At 38.5% G+C, this 26173-nt stretch overlaps 1 protein-coding gene across 1 annotated transcript in view; it reads right to left on the bottom strand.

Annotated features, from left to right (window-relative positions):
• Positions 1–26173, bottom strand: part of AFF2 (AF4/FMR2 family member 2) — a 647635-nt gene that overhangs the window by 61410 nt on the left and 560052 nt on the right. The window contains exons 10-13 of the mRNA XM_040323795.1: positions 22210–22372; positions 17844–18848; positions 7934–8055; positions 3549–3741 (exon numbers count right to left, since the gene is read on the bottom strand). Of these exons, the coding sequence (XP_040179729.1) occupies positions 3549–3741; positions 7934–8055; positions 17844–18848; positions 22210–22372 (1483 nt within the window). The remainder of the gene's footprint in view (positions 1–3548; positions 3742–7933; positions 8056–17843; positions 18849–22209; positions 22373–26173) is intronic.

The following is a 26173-nucleotide window of genomic DNA, read 5'->3' as shown; positions in this document are numbered from 1 at the left end:
GTATTTTAAAACCACTGATCGGAACAGTTACCTGTCCATTAATAGTGGACACCATCCAGCGTGGATTAAAAATATCCCTAAGGGGCAATTTTTAAGAGTTCGACGCAACTGCTCAGATGTCACTGACTATCTCTCACAAGCACAAATACTCAAGAATAAATTTGTTCAAAAGGGATATGATGAGCCAGCTTTGAATACTATGATTGAAGACATTGCTGTTATCCCTAGAGATAAATGCTTGGAGAAGAAGGCATAAGAGCCAAACAATAATCAACACCAATGCGGATTCCTGTCTGGGTTTCATGCCCAATATAGGGAGGTAGAGGCCATTTTTAAAAATCACTGGCACATCTTGGGTAAGGACAGACACCTTGCCGAAATTCTTCCGAGTCAACCACGATTCATCTACAGGAGGGCTCCTAATTTCGGTGATAAGGTGGTTCGTAAGATTTTAGATCCCCCAGACCAACAGGCCCTTAGAATAGATCTTAAAGGATTTTTCTCCTGTAGGAAATGCATCTGCTGTAGAACTGTACGAACAAGTAACAGGGGTAAACAACAGGTCATGAGTAGTGATGGGAAGAGTTTTTCTATTAAAGAATTTATTACGTGTAACTCTTCTTACGTAGTATACCTGATCTGGTGCCCCTGTGGGCTACTTTATGTAGGGAGAACCAAGCGGTTATTGCGGATTCGAGTGGCTGAACACCTTGCGAATATTAAGAAAGGCTTCGAGTATCATAGTGTGTCAGTCCACTTTAAAGAAAAACATAACCAAGAACCCTCGTTAGCTCAGTTCTGCGGTATTGACTGTGTGTACCCTTCGTGGAGAGGCTCAAATAGGGTGAGAGACCTGTCGCAGCGCGAAACTCAATGGATCTTCCTGTTAAAAAGCCATTTTCCGAGGGGACTAAACATAGAACTGGATGTGAATTGCTTCATTAGCAATGCCTAAATTATGAGCAATAGATTTGAGACATGCGTTTTTACATATATAGGATGATCATGAGCTATGTTTATATAAGGGGGCCAAACAACTGGGCTACCCGTCATGATCAGAGTTGTGATGAGTGCATGCATATGGGGATGATGTAGTACACCCACTTACGTCTAAACCAGAGCATTTATTTGTTTTACTAACGTATATTTATACACATGTCATTTACAGCTCATGGCCCAGTTTATTATCTTTTTCCAGTATTCATTTTAATATAATGTTTTTAATATAATGTTTTTAAATAATTTTAACATTTTTAAAAATATATGTATTATTTTATATATATTGTTTATTCCTATTAATATCTTTTAACTAATATTTTTATGCATTTTTAATATGGATAACAATATCTGCAACTCTTTTATATACAATTTTTAGAATATCATTTATATTTTGTATATACACTTATTGTCTAGAGATGTGTTTGTAGATTTTAGAGTGCTATATAATATATATTTTATATATGTATACATGTCATTCATAACTATACACACCATTAATTGGCTGGCTCTTGTGCTTAAATAATGAGAGCCAATGTACTCTGTGTTTCTGAATTTATACTGCTATACTCTGTATGCATAGACCTAGAGGTAACTTGTGGTCATATGGACATCCGATAAGCTGACAGTCAGCAATATTTGGTTTTCATCCCTCCATTATGGAATACACTGCAGGCAGGTTGAGTGTCATACCCCAGTTTAACCATCGGGGTTAGACATTACATTCGATACTAGGCAGTGGGATGTGGTGTAATACACCGACGTCGCCACTGAGGGCCTCCACCACGTTGGAAGAATGCCAGCTACAGCGTCATGATGATGATGCTGCTCTGATTGGATGAGCGGATCAGCTGCATGTTAGCATGGCTGGGAGGAACGTAAGTCCACTCAGCTGCAGCTTGTTAACATCAGTAGGCACGCATCAACACAAGGGGGGAGGGAGGACCCTGGCAACTATATAAAGCGGCACTAGACAGCTGGTAAGTAACCCCATGAAGAAATCATTTCGATGAAACATGTCGGGGAGTGATTACTAAAGTCACAACCGCACACCTTAAACTTTCTAAGCTTGAACGTGGAATGGTCTAATCTGCCACCAGCTCAATTACCTAAGCAGCGGCTCCAGTACACCTGCACAAGGGCTGTGAGTAACACTTGGGCTATTCGTTGGTCCGCTGTGACCACTAGTTCACCTGGAGGATATCTTTATTTTTTGTTTTACACCGTGTCAGTTTTTGGATTTATACACTGCTTGTAACAAGAGTTACCTTTGTGAGTGCATTCTTTGGGAGATTTGTAGTGTGTTATTAAAAGTTGTGTTACAGTATCACACTATTGTGCTCTCTTTTTCTTATTTGCATATTGCTGTTATCTTGGAGTTTTCTTTTTGCTTCGGATCTCCATCTGTTTAACTGAATGCTCCACTCTATATGAAAAGAAGGAGTTCTATCAACTAAACTGAGGGGGTCAGTTAACAAGCCTGTGTGCCTAAACACGAAAGTGTCAGGCCATTTGTTGCGGTGAGTTTGCATTTCTGATGGGTGGTGGAAGCACGCAGTCACTGTGGTGTGGTAAAAGCACTTATTGAAGATCGGGAAGGATTTTTTCTTTTCCTTTGCTCTCCATTTATGAACTATTTATATATTTTTTTTTGTTCACTTAGACAGTTCATGGACTTTATTTGCCAACCTGGTATTTTTTGATGCGATTTTTGCACGGATTTTTGGACACTTATATATTGACTCACTTAGAGGGTGGATTATTTATTTATTTTTCACTATGTCACTGTACCAATATTATATTTGTTGATTTACATTTTCACTTATTTTTTTGAGCGCTGTTTAATATCACATTTGGCACCTTATTTATAATAGGCATCACTGTATTTGCATATTAACTATTTTGAAAGTTTAGATGAGTTTAGGAGAGTTATACGTTTTTTCTGCTAAGCCACACAAAATTTGATTTTTTTTTTCCTGTCTCATCTCAAAATATGCCTGTAAACGTCCTAATGTGCACGGACACATAGGATAACATTGAGCTGCTTCTACAAGCAGAACACAAAACTCCTGTAGAAGCAGCGATTTTTACACCAGTGTGCATGGAGCCTAAATAGAACTATTTTGATTGTATGCTGCCTTGTGCAGATCAGTGCTTGGTTCACTAAGTGGTTGAAGTAAGAGTCCAACCTAAACAAATTTTAAGATTTACAAACAGCAGGGATAGAACGTGTGGGAAACTGTTATTGCTATCTGTGTCAACTATGTGCAGAAAACCCGTCCATCCTTTTAAATAGGTATTATAATTCTTGGGATTGTAGGCCAATCTATAAGTCAACAGTTTGTGTAATCTGTTCTTTGAGGGGCTAGGCACAAGGTCCCAGCTCCTATCTAACAGACAGTTAGAAGTTTTGTGAAATGTAATTTAAGCACATCTGCCAATCAATGGAAATTGTGTAGAGGCTGCTACATTTTGGCATTAAATAATCAGAACTATTAAAAAAAAAATATTCACCATTCCTAAATCTTTAAACCAAAATTTACAAAACTTGCCTTAGTGTTTGTTGTGCTCCCATTCTTTTTGTGTCTTGAGGAAGTGATAGGAACCTGCTCAGTTGCAATACTGCTCTCCTGACTAAAAGAACTGTTGTCATTGGAATGTAATCTGCGAACTTGCTCATCTCCCAAAGGTGACAACAAAGGAGGGACAATTTTTTCTTCTCTTTTTTTGGCAGATTTCTTCGTTCTAGACAGGAAAAGATAATAAAAATATACTCTAAAGCAATCCACCAACCAACGAACAAGATCGAAATAGTAGTGGAAATTCACTATGTACTAGAGGTAAAATAATTATCTTTTATAACACATGCTATACACCAGGGTTTTAAGTTTTTATACCTTTAAAACTAGCCAAAGAAGAGCAGATGTGTTATGAAGGTGAGAGGACATCTGTCTGCGTTTCTTTTAATCAGCAGTAAGTCAGGTAGCATAAAGATCTTTTTCCCCTGATGCATATGGTGTAAAAAATATAACCACTTTTTTTCATTGACAATTAAAATGTAATTCATGCCAACATTAATATTAAAGCTGTAGAGTGAGTCTGGTGGGCAGATCCATCCTGTTTCTTATGTTTTTTGACAACTCCATGGGCAAAATATTGCAGTATTTGTCAGAATGTTCACTGAGTTGCACAGCTCGGTGCCACAATGAACTCCTGCATGAATTCATGAAAGTTACTTCATTCTGTCTCAGCCCATCAAGATTGCTGTAGATCCCAAACCCAGAGGAAGATCAGGTGCAGATGTCATGAGTTAAAATGGTACTAAATGTTATTATTATTATTATTATTTTTAATTATGCACTCTAAGCAGTATGGTAAACATCCACCACCACTTAACATGCATGGTACGTGTGCACAAACTTTTACCTAGTCCCTATTCACTGCTGCCAGCTCCAGGTTTCTGAGTGAAGCATCTCCAACTTCCTTTTGGGTGAGAATCCACATTCAAACAGGTCAAAGGGAACAGCACTGGCTCCAGTCATCAATTATCTTGGAGGGGCGGACAGTAGGGAAATGGCTTCCATGGGCTGTGTTTGAATGGATGCACGTCCATTCAGCACTAGTTTTGACTGAAAGTATACATGCAAATATGTCTCTATGAAACCCTTCAAAGGAAAAGAGAAACCCTAAATCTAAATATCATGGCCAGCACTATGTCTACTTACTGGAGCAGCAGGGAAAAAAAGCTTTGGAATAACAGGAGGCAGCATTTCAGATACATCTTTACCATAGCAAGTGATATTAAATTTAAAAATGTATATTTTAGTATCACTTTAGGTTCCGTTTTAATTATGACTTCCTAACCAGCGTTCTTGTTCCAGGTCAGTGTCTCAAAAAGTACTGAAGGCTGGAAACAATTATTTTCACAAGGAGGTAGAGTGCACTAACACGGCTACAATCAACTCACAAGGAGCTCCTGTATTTTCTGGTTTCTTTTAAAATTACCCCCACATTTGCCAGTGTTATAGCAGAACTAGGATTGCTTTGACATTAACATAGAACAGAGAAATAAATATGTATTTTGCATATTTAAGTAAAAGTTGGGAGATCATTATGAAGTATGAGGGTTTTTTTTTTTTTTGCTATCCAAGAAATTAAATATGTAGTACAGTGTATGTCAAAAACAACTGACATTGGTGAGGAATGTTGAAAATGTTTCAGAACTCAGCTGAAAACTTTGCTCTTATGAGTCATGAACATCTCATTGCTATTGACGTAATATTATTAGATCATTATTTTTTCCTATAGTGGCCAACGATGTGTATACTGTATAAGAGAACAAGGCTGTCTGAAGATCTCTCAAACTTTGCAGCACTGTAAGTGTCTTTGTAATTTACTATCTCCAACTAGATTTAAACACTCCCAGTGATTTATAAAAGTGACAAACCTTTCCTCTCCCTTTCATGAAAGGAAAAGCATCATTAGTCGACATTAATTGTAACATATCGTTGAGCTGATTGTTAGCTAGCTTTGGGCTGTAACTACTCTAAAAATTGAGTTTTAATTGCAATAATAACCAATTGTGAATAAATTTATTGGAATAATTAAACATGTTTAATGACTTAATTTGCCAACATGTTTTGCTAATTGAAATGCAACGACAAACAGTTAATAAAGCTGAAGAAGCAGCCTTTCCTTCAGTGGATTTATGTATGAAAGGCAAAGAGCTAACAGATACCTGCATGTCATTTGTGTACAGTAAAATATATTTAATATGTATAACAATTATCAGCCTGTGAATTCATGCTAGTCAGAGACCTTTACCGGTAATGGGATTCATTCCCTGCACTACATTATATTTAGTAGTTGGATTACAAATGTGTAACAAGTACCAACTGTAGACAACAGTAGCCAATTTTAATAACATCCTTCTCACTACATAGATTTATGTAACCTTAAACTATATCAAAAGCCAACATTTTTGTTTAGTTTTGGATAAAGTAGGGGATGGTCAAAATCATTGTACATTTTTTGGGCTGCTCAGTTGGAGAGGTTTGCAATCCTATCTTTCAGACCAAGCAGAAAGTTATTGGAAATCTCCCCAAAGTTAAGATAAATCCCCACTTAGACAGTTGTCATCCCTTTTGCAGGGTTCCCTCATCTCCAGTTTCAGTGACAGCTGTACAGTTTTGAAATTTCCCCAGTGGAAACAAAGGCAGCAATAAAAACCTGACAAAGGTTCTACCCTTCCACACTCAAGTCTAGCCAAAACTTAAAAAAAAATGGAGTCAGGTACCCTTTCATTTTTTTATAGCAGTTTAACACGTCAATACGAGCATAGGCATATTCACCTCATTAACACTTGTGGACCTTTGTCCAGACCATCAGGGTTAGAGAGGCAGCACTAAGACTCTGAAGTTACAAACTATGAACATTTTGTTTCCCTCTTCTGGCTACCTTTGGCAAATTCAGCAAGAGAACTGTAGGATTAGGGGTTTTAAGGGATGTTGCAAGGAGTCAGAAGGATCTTTATTACTCAAAACTAGGGATAAGCTCGATGTTCGAGTCGAACATAAGTTTTACTCGAACATTAGTTCGACTCGAACATCAGGTGTTACCCCGTTCGTGAATATTATGGGGCACTTGCGGTAAATTTGAATGGCCCATAATGCACTGCGAGAATGCAGCGCATTAATGTCTGGTGATTGCTCAAAGCATGCACCTGACTTGCATGCTTTGGCCACTTACAGCATGCTCTGCTGCCAATCATGGCTCATGAGAACTAAGTCCATGCCCCACACTATATAAGGCTGCTTAAATAGCGACCATGTATAGTGTGTGACTGTGGATGGAGATAGATTGAGCTAGATTAGGCAGGCAGGTTAGTTCGTTTGTGGCAGTGTATAAATATATATATACTCTGCATTTAGTGTAGACTAGATATTCAGTGTAGACTCTATATTCAGTCAGTGCAGACAGTGTAGTATATCTAACACAGTGTATTGAAGTGGTTAAGAGGATTCCCCCAAAATCCATGCCAGGCTCTTCAGGTATGGTATTGATTTTAAGGGGAACCCCATGGCAAAATAAAAAAAAAAATGGTTTTCAATGATTTTTTATCTATATTACCAGGAGCCGACAATACATTACATTACATTTGTTTCTTTAGAAATGTCATGTTGCTGTGGTACTGTAATAAACACTGGAAAGATGCACTACTTTAAATGCAGACTAAGGGGACCCTCATGCACAATAGTTAAAAAAAAGTGTCTGTTCGCAATGTTCTGGTGAGAACCGAAGCTGGGGGGGGGGGGTGTTCCGCTCATCCCTACTCAAAACACATGAAACCATTTCTCCTTCCCTGGTTTAGATACCTTCACAATTGTGTATAAAACCTAGACAGCATGCTGCCTCCAACAGAGCATTTTGGCTTTAGGGTAAAATAAAATAATGACAACACAAAGGGCAACGATTGTTTAAATGGGCATCATCATTCAGATGTGCCTATGGCAGAAAAATGTCTACATACTGTATATCCCTGAGCCCGTGTGTGTATACCAATCAGTGTATAACATTTACCTTCTCAGTATTTTTTTAAAGCAGGTTCAAAAATAGCTGATTGCCATTGAAAACCTCAGTTTTTATATTTTGCAATTTTTAACCAAAACTGCATAAAAACTATTTTAAATCATGTGATGCATTAGAGGTTAGGTATATTTTTGTACTTGTATACCATGTCTATTTCCATAATGCTTTATCTATAATCAGGCTAATAAGTATATACACTAACATACTGCATATAAACAGTAACAAAAAAAACACATTGTATAACACTACAATAACCAAACTATAAAGAATTCATAGAGCAAAAACTACCCCATAACATGCAAATAAACACTCTGTCAAAACACATATTTAGGAAGAAAAACATACTCACTCTTTAGTGCCAGTTGTCCTATTAGGAATTGGAGAGATGCATGGAGGGAGCAGACAGGGGATGATAGAGTCATCCAAACGCTGTTTCTTGCTGTCACTCTGTATGTCACTGCTTTCAGATTGCTTTAAATTAAATTGGTAAGACAGTTTAATAAATGCAATGCCTTCAACCCGAAGAGTTGTTTTGTTTCTGTTACATGAATATATTGATAGAAATTGGAAGCATACTGGTACTCATTCATGGATTTTTTGGAAAGCCAACAAAAGGCTAGGCCTAGGCACAAACAATTTAGGGAAATGTTATTTTTAATCAGATTGCCCTTTATTGTTTTTTTTTTTCACATATTTCTTATAGGAATTGCAGTTGTTGGATCCAGTTACAGTATTTGAATTGTATATAACTATGAGGCCAATAAATTGTATGGTTGCATAGGTGACCTAATAACATTTTAATTTGATTGCAATCCAGGTAATGCAAACAAGTAGAATATTTCACTGCCAGGTTCACAGAACAGGTTTGAAAACTAAAGTTTAACATATATAAAGAGAGCTACCATCTGTTGGATTTGAATCACAGTACTATTTAATTTTGATTTAACATTTATAATGATTCCCACAATTATACTATCATATATTAAGCTAGCATTTAAAGATAACAAGCCTCAAGGCAAACACAAACTTTAGTTAGCTAAGTGGTTGCTTAATTTATTACAGTGAAAAACAGTGCAGACAGGCATTCTTTATCGCTACTGTATATGCCTGGTGACAATTCAGCACATACAGTATATAGCCTTAAATTTTATTGTAGCTAACCAGCAATATTTAATAGGCCCTTGCAAACCAAAACTAATATTTCTGTTTCCACTAGAACATAAACTGGTGCCAATCGATCACCAATGGATTCTCCATCTGTTTGTTTTACAATATGGGGAATGCATTTGGAGGAGTTTGACACCAGTTAAAAAACAATTAAGACCAGAATGTGACCATTAAGAGTAGAAAATTCCTCAGACTTGGTAATCAGAGGTGGTAAGGTGGGAGGAATAGTGCCCTATCATTGGTATTAGTAGAAGTAGTAGTGCCCCATCAAGAATAATACCCATCATTGTTGTCAGTTCAAAGAATTGTGCCCCAATGATGGTGTCAGTGGATGGGATAGTGCCCCATTGTTGGTATCAGTGGGAGATATAGTGCCTTGTATCAGTGGAAGGAATAGTGCCCCAAAGGCCGGATAAAAGCAAGCAAAGGGCCATATCCGGGCCCACGGGCCGCAGTTTGGAGACTACTGCCCTATATCATACACAATATCAAAGAAGGAATTCAATACAGCATTAAACAGCAATACAAGGGTGTTCAAAACCTATAGTTACAAGATTTATAATGCTTGCAGTGATGTTCTACCCACCGTGTTGGCAGTAATACCTACTCCAGTTTTTGGAGAATGCTGATTTTTTTTTCTCCACAGTAAGGCACATTTGGCAATTACTATTTAAGAGTTGTTGCAAAATAAAGCTCAACAGCTACTTTATGGGCAGGGATGTGCTGACATACTCCAATGTGGTCAAGAAAACAGAGTATTGTTTAGTGAAACAGCCAATTGTTTTGTGGTCAGCCAATTGTGTTGAGGAACATAAGCTAAAACAGGGACTTATATATACCAATACCCTACTGATTTCCCTTGGTTGCTGGTGGATACCTGAACAAACCAGCCAGATTTGCAGTATTATTTGTTTATATGTTTGGGTAGACAATTTCTTTAACCACCTTACTACCAGCCCCCGTCAATTGACGTTGGCACAGTAGCTCAATTGTTCTGACAGGATGTCATATGATGTCCTCATCTTTTAAAGCCGCAAGGGGGCGCGCACGCCCTCCGCAATACTGGGAACACAATGCGCTTGCCCGGCGTCCGCGATGGCCGTCGGGCACCCGCGATTGCCCAGTATCTGAGCAGGACCGTGGATCTCTGTGTGTAAACACAGAGATCCACTTCCTGTCAGGGAGAGGAGACCAATGCTGTGTCCCTTGTACATAGGGACACAGATCAGTCACCTCCCCCTACAGTTACAATCACTCACTAGGCTACACATTTAACCCCTTCCTCGCCCCCTAGTGTTAACCCTTTCCCTGCCAATCACATTTATACAGTAATCAGTGCATATTTATAGCACTGTTCACAGTATAAATGTGAATGGTCCCAAAAATGTGTCAAAAGTGTCCGATGTGTCCGCTATAATGTCGCAGTCCCAATAATAATTGCAGATCGCTGCCATTCCTAGTAAAAAAAATCATAATTATGTCCCCTATTTTGTAGGCGCTATAACTTTTGCGCAAACCAGTCACTATACGCTTATTGCGATTTTTTTATTGTTTTTTTTAATTAAAAATATGTAGAAGAATACGTATCGGCCTAAATCGTGAAAATGTTGATTTATTTTTTTAAAATTGGATATTTATAATAGCAAAAAAATCTAAAATATTTAGCCGGATTCTGAAAGACTTACGACGGCGTATCAGTAGATACGCCGTCGTAAGTCCGAATGCACGCCGTCGTATCTTTAAGCGTATTCTCAAACTGAGATACGCTTCACTGTTGTTACGATACGACCGACGTAAGTCTCCTACGCCGTCGTATCTAAGCTGCATATTAACGCTGGCCGCTAGGGTCGTGTACGTGGATTTATGCCTAGAATATGTAAATTAGCAAGATACGCTGATTCACGAATGTACCTGCGCCCAATACGCTGTTTACGTAAGGCGTTTTTCCGGCATAAAGATAAACCACCAAAAATGATGGCGCAGCCCATGCAAGGTATGGACGATGGAACAGCCGTCATATTTTTCATCGTTTGCGTAAGCGTACGTGAATGGGGCTGGGCGTAGGTGACGTTCCTGTCTAAAGCATTGAGTATTTCCGACATGATTCTGAGCATGCGCGCGCATGCACCGTACAAACGGCCCTCATTTACATGGGGTCACGGCTACTTTACATGTAGCCTGCCCACTACCTGCCTAATTTGAATTAGGCGGGGTTACGCCGGGCCATTTGCGCTACGCCGACTTAACTTAGGAGGCAAGTGCTTTGTGAATACAGTACTTGCCTCACTATGTTACGTCGGCGTAGTGCAAATGGGATGCGCTACGCTGGCATAAAGTTACGCCGCCATACGTGAATCTGGCTAATTGTGTTTTTTTCTAAATTTACGCTCCTTTTTGTTTATAGCACAAAAAAATAAAAACCGCACAGGCGATCAAATACCACCAAAAGAAAGCTCTATTTGTGGGAAAAAAAGGACGTAAATTTTGTTTGGGAGCCACGTCGCACGACCGCGCAAATGTCAGTTAAAGCGACGCAGTGCCGGAAGCTGAAATTTCGCCTGGGCAGGAAGGGGGTATATGTGCACAGTAAGCAAGTGGTTAAATATTTCAATTTTATCAATTATGCTTTTGCTTTAGTTCACTTTCTAAATATGCTGGCAGCCAATAGTTCAGACTAGTCAGTCTTTATTTTTTGGATCTGGAATACCAGAAATACTATATATTTTTTTGCTAAAAGTTTATCTAACACCAACCACTTTTGTTTTAGCTAGAGTAGGGAATGAATAAAATGGTCTTCCTTACTGTAGACACGAAAGGAAGTAGAAGGATATGCATCAAAAGTGAGACAGTTCCCACACGACCAAACATGTCTGCTGAAACTGGTCAGCGGACCAGTTTCAGCAGACATGTTCGGTCGTGTGTACGAGGCCTGACAGTCATCAACAGGAGAAATAGGTGGTAGTAGAACTAGGAACCTGTCATATTTGCTTGTTGCTGCACAGTAATAACAAAAACCAACATCATATTGTGGTTCTGGTCTAGGCAATATACTACATATACAGTGTATATTTAGGAAAAAAAATAAGTTTAAGATTAGTATTGAAGGGTTAGGACCTCTGTCAACGTTTTATTGTCCTGTGTTCCCCCAGGCATATCTACTCTTTCTGTGTGTCCTGGTGGCCATTGTCATAAGAAATCTAAAATTTTATACCTCTTACCAGAACAGTTGGTGGGGGGGGGGATTTGAACATCTATTCTGGTGACAACTGTCTAAGCCCCCTTTCACACAGACTGGATCTCTTTTTTTAGTAGGGGATCTTTCTGCCAATCCCTTCCATGAGCTGAGCGTAGCAGCCGTATGACAGGTCTGTGTCCACTCTGCTTATATAGAGCGGGTATGGACACAGCCGAATGTAAATGGACAAGCTAAAACAAGTCTGTTTACATCCGACTGCCCATAGATGAGAATAGAGGGTCCAATCAGGTCTACCTGAAAAATGGAAGAGTGGACCCAATTGGACCTCTTGTGTGAAAGGGGCCTAAATAAAGTCATTCCCCTAACTGTGTAGACATCTCCACTCATTTATTTTTGTGTTCAAAGGAAAAGTAAGAAAGGAAAATCATGATAGAGACAGAAAGGAATAATAGGGCAGGGGTTTTAACCCTCCCCTACTCTATCCAAAGTGAAAAAAAAGTTTTGGCTATTGGGTATACATAAGACATGGAACTACAAAGTATCACTCTCAATATCAAACTCAAAAGTTATGTCTGCTTTTTAAAAAGGTATGTTAAAGAAATAAAAAAAAATAAAAAGAACAAAATGTTATACTTATCTCCACTGAGCAGCTCGTTTTGCACAGAGTGGCCCCGAACCTGGTCTTCTGGGGTCCCTCAGTGGCTGTCTCGGCTCCCCCTCGCAAGAACTCATCACCTTCATGCGAGCAAGCTCCTGTGATACAGCCGGCGGCCATAGCCGTTCACTGTATCACTTGGCCCTGCCCCTCGGCACGCTGCATCATTGGATGTGATTGACAGCAGCGCTAGCCAATGGCTGTGCTGCTTTCAATCAACCAATGAATGAGCCGATAAACCTAGCCGAGAAGCAAGCGCGTTCATGACGCGGGACTTTTGAAGGGTCAGGTAAGTAAACGGGGGGCTGGGGAAACGCTATACCTCAGATGTTTTTTCACCTTAATGCATAGAATGCATTAGGGTGAAAAAACTTTTACCTTTACAACCCCTTTAAAAGAATGGAGAAAATTAAATCAGTTATGTCATTTTTATAGACAATTACATCTTAGTAAGGTGCTATGTTAAATTAAATCTAATAACCACTTGAATACTGCCAATTTGAATGCAATATAATTAGCTTTCTTTGAGTCTTGGGTTTCAGAGATCTTCTTTCAGTGTGTTACAGTGAACTGGCTGAAGAATATGTACCATTCAACTAATGGGATTTAATGAGTATCCAACATATTTGACCTTCTCTTTGTGTATGTAGGTCAGCTCTGCTCCTTATGAGTCATGTAATGAAACACATAACATCTATATAATCTACAGAAGATACTGCTCAGGGACACTGTAATAATATCTACACTAACATCTGAGACCTGGAGACCCAGTCAGTTAAGCACACATTGAACTTCCTTGGCTGTGTGCACAGATTATAGTATGCATTATCACTTTCCACAAACTCATTAACCTCACTCACTATAATAACTAATCAAAAGCATATAACACTATAATGTGCTTGTTTAATTCTCGCACATGTGGTACATGGATGGACCATATTAATGGCCATATGGTATAATATTTTTTTTCTTATCAAGGTCAATGCCAGAAGACCCTATTTTATTTTTATGTATTAGTGAACATCTCTGTCAGAAGTAAATCGTATAACTCCAATCTCTAAACAAACAATTACTAAGCAAAACCGATGGTTTGCATGGTTCTCTGATGATTGACACATTGTCACTTATTTAAGAGAATCTTATTTTGTCTAAAATGTATTGGGTTTGCCCAATCTTTTGTTATTTCAACCATCTCTCATTATAGGCATTTGGGCAATCTCTTCTTTAGATTACATACACATTCAAGTGATATAGCATTTATATTGCCAGGTCCCTATAAGCAATCTGATATATTTGGTTAGAGAATAATTTTCACAAGTGTAAATACAAGCTGGGCTTATTAACAATCAGTCATTTTATAAAAAAAAAACTAAAAATGTTATGATATTAAAAATTATATTTATAGTCAGATACTGTATTGTAGGGGAGGTACCAAACAATTCTTTATTGCCCTAGATTATTGTAAGGATTTATATTACAAAATTACATTTTGAGTCCAAAAAATGCCATTCTTGCAAAAATGTAGTACTCTCTACATTTTTCACATTGGACAGAAAGAAATGGTTAGAACCCTTGTCACTTATATTATCTTTGACTGGAGAGATTTCCTTTCACTCCCAATCTGGTAGACACAAGTGAAAGAGAAAGGAAAACTCCCCAAAACAGTTGACATATCAAACTTTGGAATTTTCTCTAACTCTCAGTCCTGGTGTCAAAGATCACCAGGGCAAATAGAGGGTTCTTCCTTACTAGGACACAATAAAAACCTGTGAGATGTGAAAGTAGGAGACACTGACTCCAAATGTAGATTGATTTCACAGTCAAGGTATAAACCATATTTGTATTCACACAGTATTCACTTCTGAGGTGCCACCTTGGTAACATCCAAGGGGTAAGAAAAAAAAAACAGACCAGATCCAGGCCAAATATTGAGAGGCAATAAAGAGTTTATTTAATTATAAAGGTTAACATGACAAACTAATGTGTTTGGGGGGGGCAGTGGGGGTGGGTCCTGCTGTTGATTGTGGCTGCAATGCTTCACAGGTCTCTAACCATTTTTTTTTATGTATTTTGCATATTTTAAATATTTTGTTTGGAGATATTTTAGACTTTTTTTCTTATATTTTGGTCATAAGTTTTCGTTGCTGTCCATGGCTATATTCTAACAGGAATTGTAAGCCCATTGTAAGGACCCCTGACACATGATGGCTTGTCCTTTTGAGTAATGATAAAATAAACTTCATGATACTTAAGCAGCCCATAGCCCTGTAGCGCTGATCTAGCAGTAAAATTTGGACAGGGTGGTTGAACAGAATTGTACAAGCTGTATTAAAATCCTAAGGTTTGCTCTGCCATTATATAAGAGTTTGGGCTAGCCAGGAAACCAGGTTTTTAAAGGATGCACACTATTTGCCCTATAAACAGTGCTATGAAAGGAGTGTAGATCGAGAGCCTAATCTAAAGCCATTTTTTACATTTTGGATACAGTAGTGATAAGTCAGGCTTTTATTGCTTTTATTGCTCAAAGTGGTATAGAAAAACACATCTACACTAGACTAAGCCTGTCCGTACATGGCCTGATTATCAAAACTAAGCTCTCTATCTATGCTCCTTTCATAACACTGTTTATAAGGCACATGAGGTTGCATCCTTTAAAAACCTGAAGGTTTCCTGGCTTTCCCAAACTCTTGTAACATGGCAGAGCAAACCTACCCTTTGATATACTAAGGCCTATAATATATATACTCCTTACATAACACTGTTTATAGGGCACACATCCTGTAAAAATCTGGAGGTTTTCTGGTTTGCCTAAACTCTTATAGAAAGCCTAAGGTTTGTCCTCTCATTATATAATACCCTTTAATAGTGATTGATTACTGATAAGTAATATACAGAAAGGCCACAGCTAGGGCTACTGTATTGTCATGTGTCTATCTGTTTTCAAAATCGAGGAGATTGACTGTACTATGGCCTAGTAGTAAAATGACATAGGCTTAGCATGTAGACAGCCATGTCAGTGAGCACCTTCCCAAGTTGTTACATCATCCCTGGACAAAGCTTGAGTGGTCTGTCTAAAAATCTGTGCTTTGCCCTCTCTCTCAGGCTCTATTTGTGCCTATGCAGGCGTGGCAGTGTACATAATTTTTTGTGTGTTTAAGTTAGGGTAGTCCATTCCTTTCAACAGGCTGCCCTACACGCAACAATCAAACAAAAAAGTATGGGCATCTTTTTCTTCTTACTCAGATTACGCTACAGTGCATGTCAATATGTTACCATGTGTGGCGTGATTTAGGATACATGCATTGGCTGGTTGTTTGGGGTGGCATTAAGAATGCCACTGCACTGCACTGCACCTACCTAAGGCTGCAGGAAGTTATGTGATATTGCACATGTTCCCTCTTTGCATTAATGTGAACAAGATCTTGGGACACAATATCGTTATATCAACCTAAAAATAATTCTGCTTTTCTGGATTGTTCTTTTTTTATTAGACTCCAGCGAATAATATGTATAGTAGAAACAGTCAATTTAAAATACTGGTAAATATAATCTATTCACACGCAAAATATGAAGATAAATATACAATAAACAAGTATGCATGTTCTACAAACTTGATATGTTTAATAAGTCTGTATGTACTTGTATATCTATCATACAAATGTAAAAATGTAGGATCATACTGTTTATTGGAATGTTTTGTTTTAAAGTATAACTAGGCAATTTTAAATGTGGATAGAGTGGAGAGAGATTAGAAACCCTGGCAGGTTTTATTGCTGTCTGTGCCACCTGTTAAAGAGATTCACCCTCTCTATTTGTTCTGTTTACCATTATCATTGAATGTGAAAGTAAATAAAATCACACATTTTGGGTTGTCCCCAAAAAAGTAATCATGGGACACTAGATCTGGTGACCTGGGGGTCCCCAAGGAATTCCTTTAATTTGCAGGGATTTTCTCTAACTTCCTGTTTTGCTAAGGCCTCGTACACACGACTGGGTTGCTCGGCAAAAACCAGCAAGAAAACTGCTTCTTGCCGAGATTCCCGTTTGTGTGTACGAGGCATTCAGGTTTCTCGTCTGGAAATCTGGCCAGAATATCGACGAGAAAAAAAGAGAACCTGCTACCTATGCTTCCACGGCATAGGTAGGGCGAAGCAAGATGGCCACAACGGCATCGAATGTGACGAGCGCATGCTCATCATACGCAATGACATCACCACGTTCTTTCCTTTCAAGAGAACCATGGTTCTTTTGAAATGAAAGTCAGTACACTCGGGTGGCAAGAGTTTCTTGCCAAGAATCTCGTCAGGGAAAACGACAGGTTTTTCCTGACGAGATTCTCGTTCGTGTGTATGAGGCCTATGGGGCAATAAGTGAAGGGAAATCTCCCCAGTGGGAAACAGATGGCACAAAAAAAATCTGGCAGGGATTACAACCCTTACTCTATCCAAAATAAAAGAAACATGTTTTGCCTTTAGTGCTACTTTAACACAATCTTAATTATACTAGACCTAAACCCACAAAAAAATCCCCTCTCTGCACCCTACTATTTCTACATAGCAAAAGCTATTTGGAGGAGCATGCAAATACTAATCGTTTACAAAGATTGGACTGCCTTTGAGTACTGCCATCTAAGAATTCTGTAAAACTTCTTTGATACTTACAGGCTCAAGCAGTAGCCAGGTTCAGGATCTGTGTAAGGTTTAGGTACTGATTTCCTACCTTTTTACAAATAACCAATCAATATCTTTGTCTCACACAGATCCTGTACCCTGTCTTGAGGTATTAGAGTAGCATTTCCAGGCAGCAATCTGTGGGAGACTGAACCGTGGGAAAGGTAATTCAACCTTTTTAACTTTTACCAATACTTGATTGCCACCAGATAGCAGAGGGGGAACAAAAGCTTTCTGATAGGTTTAGGTTTTCTTTAATTATCACAGAAAAAGGAAGAAGGTGAACTGATAGGTATGCTTTCTTCTCCTCAGCTAAAGTTGTGTTTGCAGCTGCCAATAAAGTTAGGCAGGAAATTACATTTTAACTGGAATTAAGATGGCTGCCTCTATTAATGTATAAATAATACTATTCCTTCATGAGTGCATATTTTTTATATGGGCATGATATTTGCATTATATTTTACATTTGATTTTTCAAAATAATGTTAACAATGTAGGAAATGATACTATAAGTAAAAATTAAATACACTTTTAAAACAAGCTGTGGCTCCACTTTCTCAAATACACTTACCTTGTGCTTCCTTCTTGATTTTGTAGCATTTTTCTCAGGTGCTGAAGCTGGTGTTTGAGGCTTATGTTTAAAACCTGTGTCTCTTACTTCATTCTTTAAAGCTTCACTCTCAAATGTCTCATGGCCTGGTATTCTGGATAAAAGACTGAGATCTATTTTTACCCATAATGACTTAAGCACTTCAATCTCTCTTAAAGGTGAAAGCAGTTCACTCTGAACAATAGGCAGTGGTGTAAAAGGTTCCTCCAGATCATTATGTGTTTGGTCTAGTGATATGCTGCTGCTATTGCTTGTTAAGCTGCTCACACTTAGGATGTTGCTGCTGCAGTCCTTTGGCTTGACTGGATTAATGGGCCCAGTCGTTGATACCTTGACTTGCATAACTTCATCATGGTCAGTGTTGGAATCAGATGCAGAATCTGTTTCAATAAATTCCCTTGATTTAGGAACAATTTTATTTGCCCCTCTAGCTTTCTTTTTTTCTGATGTACTTCCAGTACTAGTCCTTTGTTCCTTTCGTGGGGCTGTTTTAGCAACAGTGGTTTTTGTCCTTGCTTTTGGTGGCTCTTGGTTTTCTCGTAGGTCCTTCTCTTTGGGAGTGCTGCTGGTGGGGTTTGGTTTGTTCCATGTGTAGTCTTCACCGCTGGAAGTTCTTTCAACCCTTTTTGGTTGCTTCTTGGCAACAGCCCTTTGTGTAGTAGGTTCATTGTGGGCTGGTGATTTCTGCTTTAAGCTTTTTGCCTCCTGTGGTTTTTGGGTTACTCTAGTTTTGCTTTTTTCTCTTACAGGACTCAACAACTCCCTCTCTTTGGGTAAAGATTCAGGCTGAGGGATAATATTGTTAAGTTCTCGCTTATTGTCTCCCTCAATCTGTTGGTTGTTTTGAGCCTCAGAGTTGTTTTCTGAATGCACATCATTGTGGTTGTTAATTATTGTTTTATTGTGTGGATTTACTTTATTTAACCACTTATCCAGCTGCCATTTGTTTGTGGAAGGTGGTTCGGGCTGGGGATAAAACCAAGATGATATTTCAGTGTTGCAATGGAATGTGTACCATAAAATACTTTATTTTTGATTAAACTGGTACTTTTCACAGAAACAAGAGTCTATTTATAGTAATAGCTAATTAGTGAGCATGCTGGATGCATTCATTTTAATTTACATCTCTGCCCTGGAGAAATCTAACAAAACAAAAATGCTAAATAATCCCAATAAATGATACATTTTTTATAATGTGTGTTTTATACAATTTCTCTCCTGAATACAAGGCAAATAGTGTTCATTGCTTTTATAATATAGCTGATAAATAAATATATTTCAAGAGAATGTAACAACAAGGTTAAAATAAATATTCTGATAATTAGATCTGTTTTTGGAACGTAGAATATATAGCATAATTAGCGCTGTTTGTGAACAGTTGCAGCACACAAAAAAGCCAAGATTATGGTATTATAAGTATAAAAGTCAAAACTGCCAGGCTTTTTAATTAGAGCTTAAAAAACATTGTAGGATATATTGGATTTAAACTAAAGAATAATTCTGTCTTTATCATTTATTATCTCTCAAGGGATACTAACCATTTAAGCAATTAGCACCTTAGAGTGCGTTTAGGTGGTAGTTAGTGTGGGATGTGTTACATTCTCTTACACATATATTACATTCTCTTATACATACCTTTACAGCCACACTACTAACATTTGATTTTATTAGGCTCTTTATGGCATCATGTGAATTCAATGGGAATGACAACACATTTTGACAGGCTGTAGCTGAGCAAATGATAAGAGATGGAGAACCTCACAGCAACCTCATGATAGTAGATGATCACATTGAAGCTGCTGAGCACAAGTGTAACTAAATACTCATCTTGCTGCCTTCATACAGAATAACATTAGGAGATTTTGATGCAGGGAGTCTTTAATAAGTACAATATACAAGGCACAAGCAACTAGACAGGTCAGTAATCTACCTTTTCTTTTACAGGTTTGTGTGATTTTTAGGCTGAGTTCAGACTGGAGCACGGAGTGGCTCACAGCAGGTGTCAGCTGGGTCTCCATTCACCATTTCATGTCTGATTTTAGCCAGAAGTTTTGGCAAAATTCAGGCCTGAAATGGACCAAAAGATGCACAGGACCCCTGTCCAATTCGACCTGGAGCCGCTCCGGAGATGAGTGAACCTGCTCAAGAGAGAGCCGGTCACAATCTCCTGCTATGAGAATTGAATGCGGGGGAAACCCTCATTCAATTCACAATAGTGTGAACCAAGCCTCAGAGTCACAAAAGTTAAATACAAATTGGAGTGGGAGGGGGAAATAAGTAGGGGAGGAGGTGAACTCTTAGAACCCTTCTAAAGTGGTTCTAAAGTGAAAATATTTTCTAACTTAATTAAGGAAAAAAAATGTCTCACTACTTCCCTTCCCCCCCTAAACATTTACCTGAGTCTTCTCTCGACCCCACACTGTGCCCATCTAAATAAGTGCTGGTCTGCCTTTCTGCTCTGACAAAACAGAGAGCAGGAAGCTGTCAGTCAACTCCTGTGTGTATATGAACGTACACAGCTTGGCTTGGGAGCATGTCTGCATGGTTGCCCCATAGCATATGGCTTGCTATAAGGGCACTCAGAAAAAGAAGGAGTGGATAACATCGGGACCACTAAAGATAAGGTAAGGGACCACTCTATGCAATATCATCGCACAAAACAGGTAAGTAAAAAAATTGTTTTTATTATGGGGAATTTTTTTTCCTTTTAAGCCACTTTAAGGGTCAATTCAAACCATAATGTGATGCAATAACATGCAGTCTTTTCTGTGGTGTGTTAGGTAGCCCATTCATTTTGGATGGGCTATCATTGTACCTCAATGCAGGAAAAATGTATCATGCCTCATATTTCAAATGCAGTGAACAACAACAGACATAGCATTGCATTTGCATGTTGTAGTGCTATAAATCACAGATGCATTCCAGTGCACTGTAGATGTGCTTCAGTGTGCATTCAAAAATGAATGGCAATGGACCTTAACTATATACAGTGTGTTTTTGTGCATTACAATAACACATGTTGTGGTGTGAACAATCCTTTAACGAGAAAGAAAAGACATGTCCCTTTAACTCTAGCTGCAGTAAGTGCATCAGCATGTTATGATTACTGGGCTTGAATACACAGACAAACTAGTCTGAGCTATATATGTTTGATGCAAAGCAATGAGAAATGTGCCTATAGTTAATACAAACATTCTTCACTTAAAGTAAACTTCACTTCACTTATAGTAAACCTGGCATGGACACATGCAGAGTATTAGAAGGCCCAAATTGCTTACCTCGAGGCAATCGCTGCTCTAGGATCCCTCCTTTGCAAGACAGATATTGTCCTAGGGCATATGATCTCTGCAAAACGTTAACATCAGCCAATCTCAACTCTAATCCTCCCCTTTAACAGATACCATGTGACAGACTGCCTAGACTTACCAGATGTGATCAGGAATGGAAAATGTTTAGGTAGGTATTTGAGCCCTTCTATTACTCTTTATTTATCTAGGCAAGCCTACAGACACATCTTTATGTTAACAATTGAGTATAGGTCCACATCACCACAACCTCTGCAGGAATAAAAACATAACTATATAGTATCTCTGTAAATTGTAACATACAATTACCGCTAAATTACAGAATTCATTACCATAAATTATTGAAGACCTGTAGGCAGGAAAATGCCTTAAATAAAAATATAAAGACTGTTAGTTGGCTACAAGAAATGTTTGGAGGTTGTGACTTCTGCAAAGATCTTTGTGTGCTGGGGTTACAAAAGAGTAAACATGAATGAACTTTTGCACATGCCACATTTTTTTTAATTATTATTATTAATTTTAGAAAACAAATAGCAATCATGTATTAAGATTAGCAGAAATGTGTTATGTGAAGTTTATTTCCTGGAAAGACAGCATTACCTTCTTTTCACTTAGAAAGCCAACAAAACATGTAATTTGACCAGAGGTGCCAAACCGTTTGCAAATTACTGTATTGTTAATATGTTATCCATTCATTATGTTCCTTTTATAGCACTATAATAATAACTGCAGAGTAGCTCTCTGTAAAATCCACATCAGTGACTGTACTGTGAAGCATTATAATGACTATTTGCATGGTGCAAACTTACAGCAAATAGGAAGTAACACAATAGACATGGACCATTAATTATAAGGTCATGTCAGCTGTAATGTATTTGTAAATCCTAGACAATCAGTGCTGAAAGCTATAATGAAGATATTCATCATGAAATATGTATAGTATAAGATAAAACAATTTCAAAGTATAGATGAGACATACACAAGATTCACATAACCATAAACTGTTCCACTGTTGTTTTTACCTCTGGGGTTACATTACGATTTTCTTCATTACATTCACTGTCACTAGAACTGCTCTCGCTGTCAGAATCTGATTCAGAGCTTGTCTCGGACTCACTGGAACTTCCAGAGACTCCACTGGAGTTCACCAAGTTTGAATTATGAACTACTGGCAGGGGAAGGCCGCTGGGGGAGCAAACAAATGTTATATTAATGCCTACATAACTAACAGGTCTTTTTGGTAAATGCAAAACCAAATCGTAAATGTGTATATGGAACGAAATCACAAAGTAAAGCACTGCAGAATCACTTTCACTTTTACTTAAAGTGGTTGTAAAGGCAGAATTTTTTTTTTCTTAATGCATTCTCTGCAGCAGCCCCCCCTCAGCCCCCCTAATACCTACCCAAGCCCCCTTTCGATCCAGCGATGTCTGTAAGTGCCTTAGCCGTCCAGGACTCTTCCTTCTCATTGGCTGAGACACAGTTAGCGAATAAGGAGAGAGAGGGGGTGGGGCTGAACTGTGACTCTGTGTCTGAATGGATACATGGATCTGTGGCTTGGGTGACCCCATAGAAAGCTGTTTGCTGTGGGGGCACTCAGCAGGAGGGAGGGGCCAGGAGCATCGAAGAGGCATGCAAGAAGAGGAGGATATGGGCTGCTCTGTGCAAAACCACTGCACAGAGCAGGTAAGTATGACATGTTTGTTATTTTTATAGAAAACATTGACTTTACAATCACTTTAATACTTCTTTTGCTTTGTGATAAGCACAACATCTTATATTTAAATCAAAAGGTGAGTGTCAAGTGAAGAAGAATATCTCCAGTTGCCTAGGAATGCAGACTATAGTGGCACAGCACAGGAGACAGCAAATAGCTAAGATAAAATATAGTCTTTATTGTACAATAATAACAAATAAAACAAATTCAAATTGAATAAAGATTATATTTTATTTTAACTTTTGCTGTCTCCTGTGCTGTGCCGCTATAGTCTGCATTCCTAGGCAGCTGGAGACATTCTTCTTCAGCTGACACCTACCTTTTTCTATATATTCTTGGATGAGGCCTAAAAAGTCTTCTCTTCTTTTTTTTTTTTTACCTTATATCTATTGGGCATAGAAATGGTTTTGGCAGAGTCATTTTTAAATCATATTGTAGAATAAATCCAGACATTAACAGGCTTGGAATATCTGAAAAGCAACTCAAGTTAGCATTAAAGTGAAACTGTAATGAAAAAGGTAACCACAATGTAAGGTCTGTGTCTTAAGTGATTACTACAAAGTGCCTTTCTTTGCATACATTCATTTGTCACTTAATCCCCCCCACAGAATACTCTAAAAACAACCCTGAAAATCACAGCTTCCAGCTATAGTGAGAGTGAGTATGTCAATCCTACCTTCCTCAAGCTACAGTAGTGCTTGTGCCTGAGCATCCAAACAGAAAGCCCAAGTCCAGTTATGTGGTGTGTTGGTGGTGGGGTGACTAAGCCAACACAAAAGCTGGCTTTCTTTGAAATGGATTTTTAGTAAGTACTTTTGTTTACTTGGTCATTAGATTATCCCCTCCATAATAAAAGCCCTTCTAGTATCAGTTAATCTGACTTTAGTACAATCCTGTTTTATTAGCACATATTCATTTCATGTTTGGTTGTTTTAAAAATGTTAAGCTATCTTCGTAAAAACTTGCCACATCTATTTAGTCTATATACCACATTTTAAATCAGTAAAGAAAGAAGAACCTTCTTAAATCAACTAAACAAAACTCTGCAGGCCATATAAAATATTCAGGTTTATTGAAATGTAGAACTGAATTTAAATCAATAGACAGAAATAGGAAATAAACACCAAAAGTGTATGATACTCATGCCATGTACTTTGTGACTGATATATAAAGAGCCTCTTAATGTTTGATGTACAAAAAGCCTCACCAACACTTTACATTAAATATTTTATGGCTGCACTGCTTACATGTAAATCTCCCATATTTCAATATTTGAATGAAAGAAACAGCTGCTAACACTTTCTTAAATTTTAATCGCTACAACTTGCTATAAATTGTCTGGAACATTGTCAGAAGTGTCATTTTAGCAGCATTAAAAGATTATAGGAAGAGACAGCCTTCTCTGATAAATACACTGGAGCAAACCATATAAAGCATGCATATGATGTATTTCACTGAAAATCATATTTGTCAAGATCATGTTTTACAAGACATAATAATAATCTGTTGCATCCGGTTATTAAATGTGGCATTACTCCAAGTTGCCACAGCCATGAATATGCCATTTGAAATGCAAACTTGCGAATACACTGGAAGAGGTTATAGTTAAAAAGAAACCATAACTTTAGGCTTGCAAAACAAAAAATATACTATATATGTGAAAATGCAATGTTATATATCCAGAAAGTCATAGGGGAGCCAATAAAAAAAAGAAAATCAAAGTGCTTCAGGCTGGAAGGTCAGTGTTCATGACTCCATAAACCCATTAATCATGTAAGAAACTCAGCAGGGGTGTAACTATAGAGGTCGCAGGGATCGCAACTGTGACCTGGCCCCATGTTTCAGGAGACCCATGTGGCTCCCCAATCAGATATGTCTTCCCCTGGATAGGAGGGGGTATGGCTTATAGAAGAACATAGCCCCTCTATCATCCCCCTGGCTCTTGCAGCCACTGAATGCCTGTGGGAGGGAGAGGAGGAGAAGCAGTCTTTTCAGCAGCTGGGGGGATACTGGAGGGGCTTAGTTCTTCTATAAGCCACGCCGCCCCTCCTATCCAGCCTGGTGCATGAGTCATCGGTCCGCCTCTCAGCTCTGCCCCCTCAACTCTGGCTCCCGCAACTCCAGGCTGCTGCTGCCGGGCAAGTATTGCCTCCTGGCCGAATGTAGAAATGCATTCTCTGCTGCCCTCCTGTCACAGTACTCCCTCCTGTCATACTGACGCGCACACTGTCACACTGCCTCCCCCTGATGTCATACTCCCCCCTGCTGTCACACTTCCCCTGATGCTATTATACTGCCCCCCCAGCTGTCACACATCACCCCTGCTGTCATACTGCCCCCCTGCTGTTACACTGCCCTCTGTCATATTTCCCCCCTCCTGTCATACATCCCCCTCCTGTAGGGAGGTACATGGTTTCTTGCACTGGGGCCCTGAAGGTTTTAGTTATGCCTCTGAAACTCAGGGTTGCACTGTGTCAGTTCCAAACTTATTTTATTACCCTAAATTGTCTATTTAACCTTCGTAATTATTGTCCTGAACTACAGAATGATTATGCCTTTATGTTGTAGAGATCTTAGAGTGAGTGAAGATGGGTAGTTTAGCAAAAGACACTGGACAGGGTTCGAGGCCACTTGGTTCACAAAAAATGAATGCATTTTAGACAAATAAACAAGTATTTTTCTGTACTTGCAGAGTCTTTAAAAGGATAAAATATGGGGTAAGGTGCACGCATTGCAGGGATGTATTGCATATGATTGTTTTCTTTTTATTTATCCTCTTTTTGTCCAACACATAATTACACCCCTGATAAGCACATATATACCAGGCGAAGCAATGAATATTACAGGCATGCACATGGGTGTTCTCTTTGCAAGCTACATAAGCTTTCAAACTCTTTACACTTGTAATGACACCATGCGCTATGCACATTTACAAACACTTATAATGAGTGTTTGCTAATAGAAACTGGCATTTGAAGTAATTGGGACTAACCACTTATCAGAGCTACAACAATTATATTGATTTTTGTGCATTTAATTCTACCCTAAAGATGTTTGAGGATTAATGTATTTGGCGTTTAATCCCCCTTGAACTAGTTACCTTGCATTTCAACATTTTCTATTCATTTTTTTTCTCTGTCAGTTGGAATGCTGCAATTATAAAGTCAGTTAGCTTACATGTTCTAATTGTATGTGTAATTTTAAATACCAGGTGAGACTTTTAGATGATTTTATATTGCAGATACCTGAACGACTGCACTGCATAAAAA

This window comes from Rana temporaria, chromosome 9, assembly GCF_905171775.1.
Source record: "Rana temporaria chromosome 9, aRanTem1.1, whole genome shotgun sequence".
Lineage (NCBI taxonomy): Eukaryota > Metazoa > Chordata > Amphibia > Anura > Ranidae > Rana > Rana temporaria.
This window is presented reverse-complemented; position numbering and strand designations above follow the sequence as displayed.